This window comes from Nuphar pumila, chromosome 3 (genome assembly GCF_984573655.1).
Source record: "Nuphar pumila chromosome 3, dmNupPumi1.hap1.1, whole genome shotgun sequence".
Classification (NCBI taxonomy): domain Eukaryota; kingdom Viridiplantae; phylum Streptophyta; class Magnoliopsida; order Nymphaeales; family Nymphaeaceae; genus Nuphar; species Nuphar pumila.
Genome location: NC_143251.1, coordinates 111647479 through 111665851, shown reverse-complemented (window position 1 = coordinate 111665851; position 18373 = coordinate 111647479). Strand labels below are relative to the sequence as shown.

Here is an 18373-nt window from a genome sequence, read left to right as displayed (position 1 = left end):
ATCTCCAAGATGAAGGAGTTTGTGATGTACCCTTCCAAAAGAGAGCAAGAGAGGAAAAAGAAAGAGAGAAAAAAAAGTCAAAATATCTCCAAAATGAAGGAGAGTGTAGCAAAAACCCAGAGAGCCAAAAGAGTGCAGAAAGATTATCAAGAGAGAAGCTCTCAGGATATCAAGCTGCCAGATTTATCAAGAATCCTCTTTAATCTTGTGAAATTCTATTATCAATACTCTTTCATCAATTGATTTCATAACATCAAATTTTCTTTCCTACTCATATCAAGGAAATTGATAACTTCCTTGAAGAAGGTCAATTGTAAACAATTTGGGTTTTCAAGTCTCGATTCTACAAAGTGAACCTTGTGTGGAGGTAATGCTTTAGGTAGAAAAGAAGGAATATCTTTGCAACAATGTGCAACATTTTCAAAAATTTTGAACCAACAGCAGAATTTCCAACATTTTGACAATATTTTCTAGCTATCCTGACGTGAAGTGAGAGCTCGATATCCGTCTTCGATGCATCCTGACACCAATTTTAAATCCCTCCTAAGGACTTGATTCCTTCCCTTCTTTGAGAGCATGAACTCTCAGATTTGCACACTTCCCTGTGTCCCCACTGTCCCACCATAGACAGTCCCATTTCGGTTCGAGGTCGAACCACCAATCATTTCTCGCAAAAGGCAATTTCAAAAGCTGATTTTAGTCTCAGCAATGAGACGCCCAAAACCAATCCCTTTTCAAGCTTTAGGGACCCCATTTTCCTTCCTTTTGCAAAACCCCTGTCGGATTTACTGTGCAAAATCCGAAGGTTCCATCATGGTCTCTTCCTTCGAGGATTCCATTTCATTTTTCGCCCGATCAGGATAAGGGTACAAACCTGAGCCTCAACCAAAGAGGTATTTCATTTTCCGCCCGATCAGGATAAGGGTACAAACCTGAGCCTCGATCAAAGAGGTATTTCATTTTTCGCCCGATCAGGATAAGGGTACAAACCTGAGCCTCCGTCGATGAGGTATTTCATTTTCCGCTCGATCAGGATAAGGGTACAAACCTGAGCCTCCTTTGATGAGGTATTCCATTTCAACGCCCGATCAGGATAAGGGTGCAAACCTGAGCCTCCGTCGATGAGGTATTTCATTTTCCGCCCGATCAGGATAAGGGTACAAACCTGAGCCTCGATCAAAGAGGTATTCCATTTTCCGCCCGATCAGGATAAGGGTACAAACCTGAGCCTCAATCAAAGAGGTATTTCATCTTCCGCCCGATCAGGTTAAGGGTACAAACCTGAGTCTCATTTCGATGAGATATTCCATTCCCCAATCAGGTCAAGGGTCAAACCTGAGCTTCGTTCCATGCGAGGTATTTCTGTCCCATCCAGGTTAAGGGCATAAACCTGAACTTCACTCTCATAGAGTGAATCTTTTCTCTCCATTCTTCGCTTCATATCTACCATCTTCCTCGGGCTAATTTCTTCACACCCAGTCAGATCCTTCTAACTGGGGCATTATTTTTATGTATAGCCCAAATTTGGTGTGTTTTTCTTTGCCACTAAGCTCGGCCATGAGCCGGCTTAGTAGCAAAGAGGGGCATCTGTAAACACCCCAAATTTTCACTCACCTCCCTGACAGTCCACCGAGCATCATCATCCAGCCTCTGAAATCGCTGGAGGGCAAAATGGTCATTTTCTGAGCCCGGACCTTGCAAAAGTCTAAATTTCATCTGCAACTCTCAAAATTTCTCTATTTTGTCTCAGATAGTCAAAATCTTACTCCTGACAGAAGACAGGAATCCTCAAGTCTTGGTTCAAGATTCCATTTCATAAGACATGACATTGCATATCATTGCATGAGCATTTCAAATCACTGCACTGCACAGCATGTCATTTCGAGGTCCAGAACTCTTGATTTCAAAATTTTCAATCCAGATTCGAATTTTAACTATTTTCAAAATTGATTTCAAAACCCTGGGTCTTCAAAATTATCAATTCTTCCCATTTTACCCCTAGGGCTCTGAATTTCAAAATATTTTCTTAGGAAAACGATCTGGATAGTTTTCAATATGGATTTCAGTCACTTCACCTTAGATTTTGCCCTTTTTGACAATTTCAAATATCTTTCTTTTACAAAATCGCCCTACAAGGGCCAACTCTTTCCAAAATTCCTGTTTTACCCATTAGTCCAGATTTTATGAAAATTCCAAAAAGAAGTTGTGGTTTTATCCTTATTTCAATAAAGAAGCAATGTGGGACCCACACTGAGGTGGTGTCACACAAGCTTTCCTTTTGAAAATTTGAATTTTGAAAAACCCAAAAATATAGGAGCCTTGTCCCCTGGATTGGTGCCACATGTCACGTTCCCTCTTCTGCCAAGTGTCAGTGTGGGGCTACCTTCAGAAGCCGCCACATGTCATCCCAATTATCTGCCATGTGTCACCCTATCCATCCTGCGCCATGTGTCATTTCAAAGACTACCAGAAGATGCCAAGTGTCATAGGTTGTCCTGTCTAGAAAAAGTGGAGTTTGTCTCCTCTGAGGTAGCGCCACTTGAAGTGTGTCTCCTGCAGGGGACACGTGTCAACCTCTCCTTCCTTCTAGAAAAGTAGCCTGACACATGTCCTCTCCCTATTTTTTTCAGAAAAGTAGGAGACATGTGTCACTCCTAAATTCCTACAAAAAAAGGTAGGCTTGTCTCCTCTGAGGTGGCGCCATCTGGAGTGTCTCCTGCAGAGAACACATGGCAAGCTCTCATTTCCTCAGAAAAAGCAAGTGCCATGTGTCATTTTTTGCTTTCTTCAGAAAAGCTAGAATTCAAATATTCAAAAATCCCCATAGGTGGCGAAAATCAAGAACTCCTACCTTTTTCATCCTGTCTGAGATGGCGCCACATGGCTTGGCCCACCTTCTCTCCCCTCTGCCACGTGTCATTCTCTGCTTCTTTCAGAAAAAGTAGAGGACACATGTCTTCTCTATACCTCTTTCAGAAAAGTAGGAGACACATGTCACTTCTGGCTTTCTTCAGAAAAAGCAAACCATTCAAAATTCAAACAAGGCACTAGGTGGCAAAAATCCTGAGCTCTGATTTTTCTAGATGGCCTGAGATGGCGCCACATGTCCCTTCCCTCCTTCTCATCCCTCTGCCACGTGTCATCTTCTACTTCTTTCAGGAAAAGAAGGTGACACATGTCTCCTTCTCATTCCTTCAGAAAAAGTAGAGGACACATGTCCTCTCCCTACTTTTTTCAGAAAAGTAGAAGACACGTGTCACTGCCCTCTTTTTCCTCCCTCTTGCCACATGGCATTGTAGGAGCCACCCTGAGGTGGCGCCACATGTCCACCCTCCATTCCTCCAGGGCCAACCTCCATTTGAATTTCAAACTCCCCCCTGAGGTGGCGCCATTTGAGAAAGCCTCTCCAGCAGGCTGACACTTGGAACCATCCTGGACTGCCACATGTCCAGATCTCCTTTCACCAGAAAAAGCAAAATTCAAATTCCTCTGAGGTGGCGCCTTCTGAGCCCACTGCTCTGTCCTTCTGACATGTGTCAAACACCCTTTGAGGTGGCACCATTCCAGGACTCCACTTGGCTCCATTTTCATTTTTTTTATTTTATTTTTAATAAAGGTAGCCCACCATGAGGTGGCGCCACCTGAGGACTCCCTACAAAAGGTGAGTTTGAATTTCAAATTCCAAGAGAGCACCCTCTGAGGTGGCGCCTTCTGGGAGCTCCCTGCAGAGAGAATCAAGCTAACTTTTGAAAAATTCTAAATTCCCCCTGCTGAGGTGTCTCACCCACAAAATTTCCATTTTTTTTATTTTTCTCAAAAATTAAAACACCTTTTGAGGTGGCGCCACCTGAGGGCTCTCTGCAGAAGACAAATTCGAATTTCAAACCCCTCAGATGGCACCCTCTGAGATGGCGCCACATGGAGGGCTCAGATTGAACCTGTTTGAATTTCAAAAATTTTCAGAAAAGTTATAAAAACAAGGCTTCACGCCCAGCCTAGAAGGAGATCATTTTTTAGCTCTGGTGAACTTGGAAAATCCGACCTAGCCTTCCTAGAATCAGATTTTGAACTGTGGAAATCGTGCCCCCTTTGGCGCATTGAAGAAGGTGGAGTAAAGCTCGTGCTGTGGCGAATTTGATTCCAACAGAGGTCGATTTTGGTGAACCATCTGAAGCCCGGAGCGAAGGACAAATGAAGCTCGTGATAGCCGCCCCTTTCGCAAGCTCCTACGCTGCCTAACGAAGCAAGGTACACCTCTTTTCCTCTTGATTTGATTTCATAATTCGATTCGGGAGTCGTTTGAAGAAAGAGCTCATCCGAGAGATGGATTGAGCTATTCTCATAAAACGACATACATAAAAATATTCAATTATGCTTCCTTGATGATTTTTATCATTCATGCATTTATCTAGATTTAATTTGCATTTTATTTCGTTTATTTAGCACATTTCATGAATTAATTAGGATTAATTTAGGATTTATTTCAATTCTGTTCATTTTCAGTAGTTCTCTGTTTTTGTCAGTCAGTCCACACGTAATTTCATGCATTTATTTTTTATTAAAAATCCCCAAAAAATCCTGGAATGCGCCCTTAGGTGTCCCTGAAATTTTGCCAAAAATTCGGAGGTATTTGAATTTGTTTACTGTGGTAAACATTCAAAATGGCAAGTCGGGTTTGTTACCCGGGATACGTTTTGAAAATCATTTTCCGACTTGTAAAATCGAGATATCCCTCATGGGAGATTCGATTTTCGATCCGAAAGATGTTTTGAACTCGGGAGAATGTCTAGTTTTTAATATGATTTTATCAGATTTTTCTGATTTTTTTAATGTCTGACAAAAATCCGAGATGTCGGTACACGTGTCAGAGCCTAATTTGGACCTCTGAGATCTTGGATCGACTTAGGGCTATGGTTTCTCTTTGTGTGTTACTCCAAATCCAAAGCTGTAAAAAGTGAAAGTGGTGTCCGAGATGTCCTCTGTTTGAATCTGAAAGCCTGTAATTTTTAGAACAGTGTTGACCCCTGCTTTGGATTTTTCTTGTCAGCCCCCTGTTTTGCTACATTTGTCTGTTCTGTTAGTTTAGGCAGGAATAGTTATATTTTTATTGGTGTTTATGTTGATCAAATGCCGAAGTCATAAACATGAAAGTTGTTCATGTAGATGTCGTGCATAGCTCTGATTAATTTCATAAATTTCCATGGCGGTTTTGTATTTTTTTAGCATTTTACATCAGATTAGTGTGATTTTTACCTCTGTCTGAATTAAATCCCTGTTATTGAACTCACCATGGCTCAAATCCCGAGGCTGTAAAAACCAAAAATGTTCCATTTCGGGTCTTTTAGCAGTCTGCAAAATATCAGAAGTTTCCATGGTGTAAATCTTGCATTATCATATTAGGCATTGCATTTGGTTCGGATCCATAGGCAAAATCCACCATTTTAGGACTTTCTTTGAATTTTAGCATTTAAATCATATCATTTCGTGATTTTTAGCATTCTAGGCTGTTTATCAGAGTAAGTAGATGCTTCATACCGAATTTGGTGCAATTTGGAATCCATTTGAGGTTCGGATTAGCCATAATACCAAAACAGGGTCCCGCAGGACCCGGATCCAAGTGAAAAACAAGCGAAATTTGCTATTTTGGCTAAATTTCAAAATGTCAAATTCTGATTTTACAGTCATAATATGTTTAGCAGCATGTCATCATGCCTCATACTGCATTTTATCATCATTGGATTCAATTTGAATTTCGAAATCTCAATTTTACTAAGTTTTCCTTCAAAAAACCCTGATTTTAAAGGTGTAACTTTAATTAAAGGGGTATTTTGGTCATTTTGACCCCAATTCCGAATTTCAAACTGTTTTCCACTGAATTTCCTGCATTTTCATCATTTCAAAATATCAAGGAAGCATGAGAATAGGGTTTATATCCAATAATTTCATAATATTATTGGAAAATCTTGGAAAAACCCACATAGTTGAGCTAACCCTATTTCAAGTTTGGCAGGAACAATCAAAAGAAGGAGCTGAAGTCTGCAAATTTCTTTTATTTCCTTTATTTAGTGATGTAATAATGTAAATTTTGGAATAAGAGAGTTAATTTCCTGCTTAGACTAGGATGCATATCATATAGTTTAAATTTATGCAATATCCTGATTATATGATTCATGCATTTTATTTCAAAAGCACTATGGATGTTCACGAATGGCACGTGCACCAACTCTTAGGGAGTTGATGGACTCGGTGGGATCCATATTTACGGCCCTAGTCGGAATATGGACGAGACCCAGATCCATCATCTTTCTACTAGTCACATAGAGCCTACACTCTTAGGCTATCTTAAAATGCACATCATATTTCCAAAGTTTTCAAAATCATGTGCATCAAATCAACTCATTTCTGAACATATTCATGGCTACAGTCAGAATATGTGAAGGATTTATCTTGACTTAATGCACACATTTTTCCAACAAATCTCTTAGAAAATCTTTTCAAAGTGCATTCATTCACTTATGTCATTTGCATCATAAAATCATTGATTTTCTCAAGACTTTCTCAAGAAAACTTCATTCTCAAGAAATCGATTTCTCAAGAAATTCTAAGGATTTTTCAAAATTGGTTTTTCCAAGACAAGTTTTTTCACAGTTTTCCCTGGAAAATGTTATTTTCTTAAGAGCTTCAAAAGAGTTTCCCAATCTTTCTCCAAGATCAAAATCGATTCCCAAGTATTTCAAGGGTAAAAATTCCTAGGATTTCAATTTCCCAAGTTTTGAATTTTCTTCTCCAATGAATTTACCTATAAATCTTCTATCATTTTCCTAAGAAAACTCTCAAAGTCCAAGAAGTGTTTCCCTTTTCAAAAAGGTTCATCTTTTCTCAAGAATCACTTCCATTTTCCCAGGATTTCCAACCATTCATAATTTTCCCAAGTCTTTATGAACTTTCCTGAGATTTCAAATCTTTTCCATCTGAGTTTCCTGAGAAATTGACTTTCAGCTTTTTCCTGAGAAAATCTTTTTAACTCCAAATATTTTCTAAGCATACATCATGTTTTCCAACTTGCATTTTCCAAAATCTCATAGCACATGCCTGAATTCTCTGTGCATTTAGGATAGAACATGATTTTGATGATTTAACTAAGTCAAGCACAATTTTGGTCCTTGGTTCGATTACCCCTGTTAAAGGCGGCAGGAACGGTCGAACCTCGTACCGACAGGTCGAGCCCCATCCCATGGATTTTCCCGCAATTTTCAAAAACGGAGGCGAGTATTTCAAAACAATTTCCAAAATCCGGTCAAAGTTTGAAGCGCGAAAGCGTTCTCCCTCTCTCTCTTCCGCAAGGAAGGGAAGGCGGGGGAAAAATTTCGCGACGATAACAGGTTTGGCGACCGTGATGGGACTGTTTGTTGATCTAATCATTTGGACCTTGTTTTAATCATTTGGACCTTGTTTTGATACCTGGACCAAGACTTGCAACTTAAACATGACTAAGCCAAGTCCCATTGGACATGGACCGGAACCCCATATTTTCACCTGATAAGTGAAGATGGAACCATATTAGACGGGCCCAACCTGCATCTTACTTGTTGAGAACCCTAATTCCATTGTTCACGATCTCCAAGGTGATCTTCAACAATTCATACAATCCCATATATAAGGGATAAATTTGACCAACAGGGCCTGCGCTTGTCTGGCACGTCAGCTTGTGTTGGGATGTTGCGGGGTATGGTTGTATAACTGGTAGGGGTCTGCCTAACCCCAACTTTCTCTGCAGAAAAAAAAAGGAAAAAACAGTGGGATAAATCTGACCAACGGGGCTCCACTTGCCTGGCAGGAGCAGTTACTGCACGTCACCTTGTGCTGGGACGTTGCAAGTTCGAATCCCAATGGTATAGTTGTATAACCGGTAGGGGTCTGCCTAACCCCAGCACTCTATCGAAAAAAACAAGTGGGATAAATCTGCATCACGTGAAACAAGACTTGTAAATGAAGACTATAGACAAGTTGGGAGTATGTGAATTTGGTGGTGATTGCTTGATTCCCAAAATAAATAAATAAAATGTTTCTCACGAACCTGTTGGTGTTTAACATGAAACATACACTTTAATTAAGACATGTCAAGTTTTAAATTTGCAGGAACGGTTAACACTTGAACCAATTCAGATACAAAGTCAACTCCAAGATTACACAACAAACAGTTGATTAGGGAGTTCCCCTTTGATCACCACCATCCATTTACGAAGTCTATAATGGCATAGATGACACAGCAGACTGAACTAAGAACAGTTCCATTGGTTGAGTTTCTCAAGCAACACTCTGTAGATCGAACATGATATACTAGAGATAGCTAGTGATTCAATGACACTGAATCATTTATAGGACAAACACAAATAGATAAAGAAATGGCATCAACACTAAAAATTTTAACTTGTTAATTATCTATAAGAACTGCAACAAGATCCACCACCATCCATCTAAAAGATGGATAACACTTGACGCTTATTATGGTAATGAGACACTCAAAACAATCACCACCACACACTAGTGGCATTTAATCCAAGTTACAAGTTGCTTTATAAATATCACGGTCTATAACAACAACCACAAGCAACCAGAAGAAGATGATGATGCTATGTGCAACTTTGACCAAGAACCACATACAGCTTACTGATGAATTTCAGTCACTAGGAAAGCCAAGAAATCTGGTTATAATCTTTGCAACTGCCCTTGCATCAGATGACGGGTATGGTATGAGAGAATCAAGGTCCATGTTAACAAGAGTTTGGTGTAGTGTTTGAGGTCTTGCATAAAGAAGATGCTTTGTCTCTGCTAGTTCTTCAGCCAACTCACTTTGATGATTATCCATCAAGTCCTCGTTCACAACCACAATTAGAGGTTTACCCAGATGCAAGGTTTCAAATATGCTTCCTGATCCTGCAGATAACAGTTACAATCAAAACCATACTCACCTGGAAAAGCATCCTGTAGCATCATAAATGTATTGAACACTATCAGCCTTCAGCCATGTGGATATAACAGTAATACTGACATACTGTTAGGAGGCAGTCAATGTAATCGCATAAATATTGCAGAAAAAGATCTGATGTAGGGTAGATGTGGTTGTCCAGGGAGCAGAAAAGACATAAGCTGGGTGACCCTCCCTACAGTCGGAGTGACGAAGGACTACAAAATGATGTCATATTTCCATAATCACTTTTTGGGTAATCATGGAGTTTCATATGATTGGACCTAAACAGTGTAATGAGATGGTAATCGCCCAATTGCTCACAAATAAAGAACTATGCATGAGAACCTGGACGATCTGAACATTTGAGCTTTCTCTGTGGGATGAACTGGACTTTTCACTTGCTTAAATAGCTAAGCTGAGAACATGACAAATGACAACTATCCAGGCATTCTTGCATATGGAAGCACCCCAACTGGCATTTTAGGGCATCACAAAAGTCAAGTATCTGTAGATGTATGGGTTAGGCACCTCTCTCTCTCTCTCACACACACACATACCCAGCTCTAGTGGAATATCTTTGTCTTAGCAAATCAGACAATAGAAATTAATACTGGGGCTATAGGAGCAGCAGAATCAAGGATTATATAGGTAAGTGACAAGTATGACAAAACAACCAAGCTGCTAAAAGGTTTTTCTTATTTTTTATCTTTGGGTTTCAACATAGGTTCCAAATTTAGGAACTTAAAGCCTTTGTTATTCATGTTCAAATATCATGGATAGATTCATCTAGTTTCACTGTAGAAAATACAGTTAATTTAGCAAAATGATTACAACGGCATACTATGAAAACTGAAATATTAATACCTGCATGACTGATGACAAGGGATGCTGACCTTAGATGATCTGCAATACTGGGTGAAAAGGTAAAATAGTCAACCACCAAAGACCCATCTTCTCCTGTACACTGCATTAAGAATAAAACCAGCTCTTAAGGGAACAGAGAAAGATATGCTTCAACATCAAGAAAATATACATATTTATAAACCAATTTAGAAAGATCAGCAGATCCGACTCTGAATCTAGATGGTTTAACCTTATTCAAAGCCAAGATATGTTTATCTGTAAATTTATAAGCACACTAGATCTAGATACTTAAATTATTTATGCATGAATTCAACTCAATTCGGCACCATCAAAGACCCAGCCAAGCTGGTGAAGCCCTTGATTAATGTTCAGGTACATTCAACCCGGTAGGACAAGTTGATTTTGCTAGTCAGATGGCCGCTAGAATGCATGTATGGCATCACAAGTTGGATTTCTTTTAACATCAACATCAAGTGATAGGTCACAAATACAATTTTCTACCCATATAGGCCAGAACAAAAGTGGAAGCATAGATATTGAACTCTTTAATTGTGATCGAACTCCCTATGCTATGTGTTGGCGGTGAACCAGTTCATCAGCAAATTCACACAAATAACTGGATGCATCAAAATGACAAATTTATAGCTTTGTTAACTTCTTCCATGTCAAGGCATCCAACTTAGTTGGATTTTGTATAGATTCAATGAATGTTCTTTAGCCTCTAGATGTCTGAGGCTTTGACAAACAGAGGGCCCATCATACTCCAAGGCTAACAAAAACAGATGACAGAAATTCTCTCATCCATTTTTTGAACAAAGAAATTGGTATTTTGCTCCTTTTTCATGGGAACAAACAGTGTATATACATGCAAGCAGATAAACAAGACTTAGGTCTAAACTTAATAAGATCTATTAATCAATCGATTGAAATTTTAACATGTTACAATTTCCAATCTAGTAACAAGTAACTTTGGCTACAAGATTAAAATTGAAAGTACAGAAGAACGCCACTGTCACAGTTATTACCAACGAGAAATTTAATCAACAAGTCGAGCTACTCAAGGTAAGATTGAATACCTTAGAGGGCTTAAATGAACCACGACCAAGTTGAATGACAAGATCTGTATAGCCTTTTTCCAACAGTACTGCTCTAACATGTTCAGAGTCAACTGTTCTGACTAAAGCATCAAAACAAGTTGTGCCCACAGTCACAAAGACTACCTTTCTTGCATTTTTCTTGATATCAATTTCTCCCATTTAGTTGCATTTATCTTTAGCTTCAACTCCACAAAATATAAGAATTAAAGATAATATGTGAGATCCATCAACCCTCTAGCATCCTGTTAAAAACATTTGAGAAATAGTGTTACCACATGCCTAAATACTACACAGAATTTGCTGAAAAGTTAAATTTCATAAATTAAATGTTCAGCCACTTTGATCAATATGATACATGTCTAATACTCAAAACCTAAAAGTATTACAAGCTTGCCATGACTGAAATGCATTTGAGAAAAGTTATCAATCTATGATAACAAACCCTAACTCTACACAAGAATATAAACCATAAAATAATAAATATTGCTACTTTTGTGAAGATAAACCAAAATGAAATGTGATAAACAAAGAAAATAAAGGTTAAATGAAAAAAGATAACAAGACCATGTCAATACCAAAAATATGCAGTACATCAGCTACAAAGATACCAAAAGCAAGGGCATGGTTCTCTCTGCAGACTCAACCTGTGCAGGTTTAGTCTGGTATACTGATAACTAACTGACAGTGTTCAGCTATCTCAGGTTGATCTACTCAGGCTTGGCCTAGTCAACTGGTGGCTCCTGGACCAGGATATTTTTCTACTAAACACCAGATTAGAGTGTGTCCCAGTAGAATGTGTTGAGTCAAAATGCTTCTTGTCAGTAGATGTCATCAAGGATACCCACTTGGAATTAGCATTATTGGGTCAAACTCCAATGAACATTGGCTATCTTGTACCCACTTCCTGAAGAAGCAATATATATCATTGTTCACTACATTGCCTTTTCATCTCTGCACTTATAATATGCAATAGAAGGGAGAGGTAACAGCTGAGATGAGGTCCACTCTTTTGCAACTGTGGGGTAATTGCCACCAAGTGGAGGGGGTTGAAAAAGTGGAAGCACAAGGTTCTAGTTTTCCTTCTTCTAGCTAAAAGATGTAAGAATGATTTTCGCGTTTGTTAAAGTTATTTTAAATCTATGATCTCCATTTAGTCACCAAACACCCAAAAATTTGAACTATTAAATGCATGCCATATATCATCTATCCATGCACCCTCTTAATGGTTGAACTCTCACTTTTCTAGTTTTGGATTTTTTGGGGGTTTCTAGATCCCCAGTCCTTTTTCTTTTTTACCTGTTTGTGTTCAGAGTCTTCAGACACTCCTAAAAATCTTAAAATAACATGTTACATTTGTCTTTGGTTGTTTCCAATTCAAACTCTAGACTTTAGCATTTTCTTTCTCTCATAAGCACTATGAAGTACAAACACCATGAAAGTCAATTTCTCTAATCCTAATACTTCATAGCAAGGCCACCAATCATAGAATTTTGCAAAAGAGACCACCATCATGTAAACTAAGATGAAGCTAATTTAGGGCTTAAATAGTTACCACATTTGAAACTTTTATCATTATCATTTTGGTTAAATTTCTGGTAGGGTGGGGAAGTTACAAGTATGTTTATGAAGTTACCCCTTTTTTCCTTCATTTTCTCTCTTCATAAAGGGAGACATTTAATTGGTTTTCCTCATAGTTAAGGAAACTTCTTAGAACCTCAAAAGCTCGATTTAGAAATCTGAAAGTACACACTTCTGAAGCTTTAGAACAAACGTGCTTACAGACAATAGGAAGCTTGCTTTCCCCAATATGAAAATTCAATTTCCTTGAAAACTGTTTTTTCCATGCTAAAGAAATTAGACTGCCCTTATGAAATTTGCGCTTTCCTTGTAAAATTTGTGTATGATTTTCCTTTTTTCAGTAAATGGGTTCAAAATGCATTTAAGGAACACATGTTCTAACTACTTTCTTTTTTCTTTTGTTGCTTCCTAATGATTTTTATTTTCCTTTCATACTAGCTTCCCCTAATGCTTCCTAAATGGTTTATGTTTTACACTCTCAAGTGCAAGCACAATCCAATCAAAGTAGTTTGAGTGACTATATCTGAGGTCAAAGCCACATTTCCAAATGTGTTCATGGATTTCTCCTGGTTTCAATGCCAACATTTGACTATACAACAATCTCTCTGAAAACATGAAACATGCCAGAAAAAAAATGTGGCTTCAACATATCAGCATACAAAGGAACAACCTATGTTAGAGACGAGACCACATACAGACCTTGAACATGCATTCCAATATTCCATATATTAGGTTTTTTCTTGTGTGGATAAAGATAAAACCTGCAAAATTTGTGCCCTAGACGTGAACAGTGCATATACAAATCTTGATCATGAATTCCAGCATTCCACATATTAGGCTTTACGGTAAGACATGTGCAAGGGCAAGACATTTCAGGGGATATCCAGTTCGCCGTTATTGATAAGCTAATAGCATCGAGATTTTTTTCATCCTTGTAGTGAGAAATTATTACTATATATTTTTTTAAGAATAAAGAAAAGTATATTAATATGAATAACTAATGTTACATAATCCTTGATGAGCAATACAGAATAAAAGAAGGAAGAGTGCAATAACAGGTCATTGGTGAGAATATGGACGTGTGAAAAGGTCAAAACTGCAAAATTCTTCATTCTAAATGAATAGAATGCCCCAAGAAGTCTGATTCTTCTAATTCCACTTGCAGATATTGTTTTTTGTGGCAACATGGGTTTTTTTTCGATCTCGTCATAGCAGTTGTATGGCATAAGTATAACATGTTCTATGCAATATTTACCTAATCTAGAAAGCTTGCAGGCCAACATGTCAAACACATGAAGATTCAAACACACATTCCCTAATAAAAACCATTAGCAGCAAATATTCGATGGCTTTTTCCCCACTCCGTCATGTAGATACACTCTTGCAAACAAAAGATACAAACAAAAACTTGAAACCCCAAAATAAAGCATGTAATTGAGCATACCAGAGCACAGAGAAAAGCTCAATTCAAGATAGTAAAGGATTTTTTGTTGACACATGGACAATGCCTTGATAAGTTTTGACCATGAAGATTATGGATCGTGCACAATGTCATCAAACACTTTGTGGGTTGATCTTAGATTCGGAGACTAAGATTTGGCTATATATATTTGAGAGAGAGAGACAGAGTACCTTGTCGCCGGAAACGTAATCTCCTGCCGTAAGATCAATGGGGGAAGGTCGTCAGAGGTCGGAAAGTGTTGCCGGGAAGAGAATATCCGGCCAGCCGAGGTCAATTTCTTAGGATGTTGGCATGGGAAAGCGAGCGATGTCAAAGGTGAGGAGGTGAGAGGAACGGCGAGAGGCACTCCCCGATGAACCAATCCCTTAAATGGGTCTGGTTTCACCCAATCCAGACCCAGATCGGATCCTATAGGACTCAGGTTTGATATAGGGTGTCAACGGGTCGAGTTTAGTTCAGACCCAGATGAAACCAGACTTGAATCATCGGGGGGGGGGGTCAACCGGCCTTGTTTGATGTTAGTGCAAAGAGGTCTTTCTGTTGAAACAGTGTTACATTAACTATGGTTAGACAGTAATCGTGGTTTGAAGGCCATCTAAAATGTCTATTCTACCCCTATGAACTAAAACAAATGTTGCTTAATGATGATTTGCATAAAAGTCTTTTAATGAAGAAAAATTGAACATTTTATGAGCATTCAACTGGTGTCATCAGAGGGTGGGGACTGCTCTCAACTCTAAGGATTTCTCAAGGGTAAAGCAAAAAGAAAGAGATTAATTTAAAATCACATAAGGTAGGGACAATTTTGCAAATCTGCCGTAAGGCAAGTACTAATATGCAAAAGCCCTTAGAGGAAAAAAGAAAATACGGATCACAATTTACCTCAATCATCCAATTACATACACACCAAAGTTCAACTATCATACTCCCATTCACCATTTAACAATTCTAAAACATGGGCATATTAATCGGACCTAAAAGGCATCAAACCTACATCATCTTCAAATAAAAACACAAATTTCCCATTAACCACAAATGGAATTGTGAGAGGTAGAAATATCTCATGCTTTTTTTCCTCTATCTCTCTCTCTCTCTCTCTCTCTCTCTCTCTCTCTATATATATATATATATATATATATATATATATATATATATATAGAGAGAGAGAGAGAGAGAGAGAGAGAGAGAGAGAGAGTTTTAATGGATTCAAGGAATTGAAGTCCCCACAATTCCACGTATCAAAACAGAAAAAATTATGAGATATTGAGATATGGGAAATGTTACAATGCACAACCGTTTGTGCATCCTAATAACATGCACAATTAGTTTTGGGATACTATGTACCCTTCAAAATGGCTTTCTTGTAATTCTGTTGTTGGTGGACTTTCTTGGTTTTGGGACACTATATGTGCAGTTTTTGCAGAAGATTATCAAAGTTGTTTTCACTTTCCAAGATGGTTTACAAGTGAATGGATCTGTTCTACTCGAGATGAAACAATTGATGACGGTAAAAGCAACACCAATGTGAATCAAAATGATGTTGATTCATTGACCAATCGGTCTATACTTCAAAGAATTTATAAGAGCACCATATATTGTGATTATCCTTCACATACAAAACCTGCTTACAATTCCAAATCCATAATACGGTTTGATAATAGTGAGAACCCAAAAAATAAAAGAGAGGGCACCTTGGTATCTCAACTAGTATAATTTTATAGGTTTTTAATTTTGTTGGATCCATTTGAGACCCAAATGGATCCTATTAAAGTGAACTAAATAGTTTGGATCCACTTAAGGTCCAAATAGATCCCACTTTAGATGAATAGGATTTGGGTCCAATTTGGACCCAAACAAGTTATATATATATTGGATTTAGGTCCAATGAGACCCAAAAGGGTCGCACCAAAACCCAAATCCAAACCATTTGATTTCCCCCCTTAAAACAAAAAGAAAAAATCAAAACCGAATTGGAATTTAAAAACCATTTTGATTTTCAAAATTCAAAACTCCAAATTGGTTTTAACCCTTTTACTTCACACTAAGTTTTTCCTCCTAAAACTCTGAGAGGGGGTTGTGTGTTCTCCCCCGAACACAAATTCATGTGTTCGGGGGTGTACGGAGGAATATCTTAGGACCTATGATAATTCATATGCCAATGTTATCCATGATGATTTTATAATAAATTAACATATAAAAAAGATAGATATGCGTTTGACAAAAATGTCCTCTTGTAAGATAGATATGCGTTTGACGGAAATGTCCTCCCGTAAATAGCTTTGCACATTTCTGTGAGTCCAGGTTCCCGCCTTGTTTTTTAGCTTGTGACACATTACCGCCTTCTCGTTCCTGCCTTGTGTTACAAAACATCCCTGGGTTCAGTCTTACCTTATGTAGATAACTATAAATCAATCAACTAGTTCGATCATTGGTGGGCGTCATAGGAGGAATTGTCGGCCATCTTTTTTTACAGTCTTCTCTTCTTTTTCATTTTTGTTAGGCAATATAGAAAAAAACAATGACGAACAATCATTTCAAAAAGTCCATTAAGGCATCACAAGTACCTTTCCATGTCATCATGCTATTGTTGAAGAACGTATGTCATCGTGAGTGGCATTAAGGCATTGTTTTGTTATTGAAGGTGGATGTTGTCTTTTCGACGGTTGAAAAATTGAAAATATTTGTAAGACATTGAGACCTGTTGACAAGAATGCTTGGTTACAGATGCGAGTAAGGGCCTCTACCCCATCTAGTATCGTTCATTCACTCAATATATGCAATATAACACAAATTGCGGTTGTAGTAACCTACTACCGATTTATGAGATATTGTTTTATTTGTTAATAACGATTTGTAAGCTATTATGCTGAATTGTTGTATCAATTTGTAATATATTATGCAATATGTATAACAATTTGTAAGATATTATGTGTTTTCTAGTATCGATTTGTAAGATATTTGTAGTATGATTTTAAAACGTGTGCGTGCAAAATTTACATTATTGCGCACTTGCCGTATCGATTTGTAATATATTATGCGATATGTATATCGATTTGTAAGATATTATGTGTTTTCTAGTGTCTATTTGTAAAATATTTGTATTATGATTTTAAAACATGTGCATGCAAAATTTATATTATTGCGTGCTTGCGGTGGCGATTTGCGTATTCAAATCACTGCTCATTTAACGATTTCTATTGAAATCGCTTCACAACATAATAGATATAATTAAATTGTTGTCACATGAATCGCTATCGTCAACACACATATACGATAAATCATTTCTTTTATTGGCATGGTAAATAACAACTCGATGCATAGTATAAGCAAATAATAAATCAATGTTGCTTTTATACTATGATTCATTCAATCATTTATTTGACTTGCTTAACTAATTGATATCCATTGTTATATGCATATTGAATAAATCGTAGTAAACATATGCGCTAGCTAACACAAATTGATATCTTGCTTTTGACAGTGGTGAGCTCATCATCTGGTTGCAGTGAAGATGATGTATCTCAATCATTGGAAAGTTATGGAGAAGTGAACATCTGTACTAATGACACACTTGAAGAAGTGAACATGTGCACTAATGATGCACATGATAAGAAGGGTGCATGCATTGGATTCATTCTTGACTTAAATGTTCTAGGAGAAGAAATACAATTCGATAAAGATATAGACGATCATGATAGTATACTTGATAAAGGTGTAGGCACTGGAAATGTACATGATAGTACACTTGACTCTGTTCCCACATAAGGAATGCAGTTTAATAATGAAGAAGCTGCATACAAATTTTACAATGATTATGCCTTAAAACTTGACTTCAGTGTTAGAAGGTATTCTTAATCAAAAAATGCACAGGGTGTCATAGTGAAAAAAACATATGTTTATTCTAAGGGAGGTTGGAAGAAGTCAACTGGAAATCTAACAAGAAGCAAGCCAGATTCAAGATATAGTTGTCCAGCGAGAATGGTGTTAAGAAGAATTTTGAATGGAAAATATGTAGTTTGTACTTTAATCAGTGATCATAACCATGAATTAACAGCTTCATTTATGACTCCTATGTTAAGGTCACATCGTAAAGTAACTGAAGTGCATAATGCAATTGCTGAAGTAGCTGATAGCGACGATATTGCATCAAGAAAGACATACAATTTATGCACACACATAGATGATGGTCACGAGAATGTACCATTCACACCTATCGATCTAAGAAACCACTTGAGAAGGAAGATGACATATAACATGAAGAATGAAGAAATATGTTCTTTGGTTGATTACTTACAAAAGAAATCAAGCAAAGACCCTAGTTTTTTTAGTGCAATGCAATTGGATGAAGATGAATATGCTGTGAATATTTTTGGGCAGATTCAAAGTTAAGAGTAGATTATG

At 37.7% G+C, this 18373-nt stretch overlaps 1 protein-coding gene across 1 annotated transcript; it reads right to left on the bottom strand.

The window, feature by feature from the left end:
• Positions 1-8413: 8413 nt before the first annotated feature.
• On the bottom strand, positions 8414-14277 carry LOC149843311 (glycosyltransferase family protein 28). The gene is made up of 4 exons (XM_090001777.1): positions 14143-14277; positions 10912-11174; positions 9836-9935; positions 8414-8937 (listed from the first exon to the last, which is right to left on the bottom strand). Exons 2-4 carry the CDS (start codon positions 11089-11091, stop codon positions 8681-8683), a joined length of 537 nt encoding a protein of 178 aa, XP_089857903.1. The 5' UTR covers positions 11092-11174; positions 14143-14277; the 3' UTR covers positions 8414-8680.
• Positions 14278-18373: the final 4096 nt, after the last annotated feature.

Excerpts from the sequence above, each read along its gene's own strand:
- LOC149843311 (XM_090001777.1), bottom strand. The coding sequence starts at position 11,091 with ATGGGAGAAATTGATATCAAGAAAAATGCAAGAAAGGTAGTCTTTGTG. Across the intron at positions 9,936-10,911 it reads GTTCATTTAAGCCCTCTAAG|TGTACAGGAGAAGATGGGTC; the intron begins GTATTCAATCTT and ends TTCTTAATGCAG. Across the intron at positions 8,938-9,835 it reads CCTTGTCATCAGTCATGCAG|GATCAGGAAGCATATTTGAA; the intron begins GTATTAATATTT and ends TGTTATCTGCAG.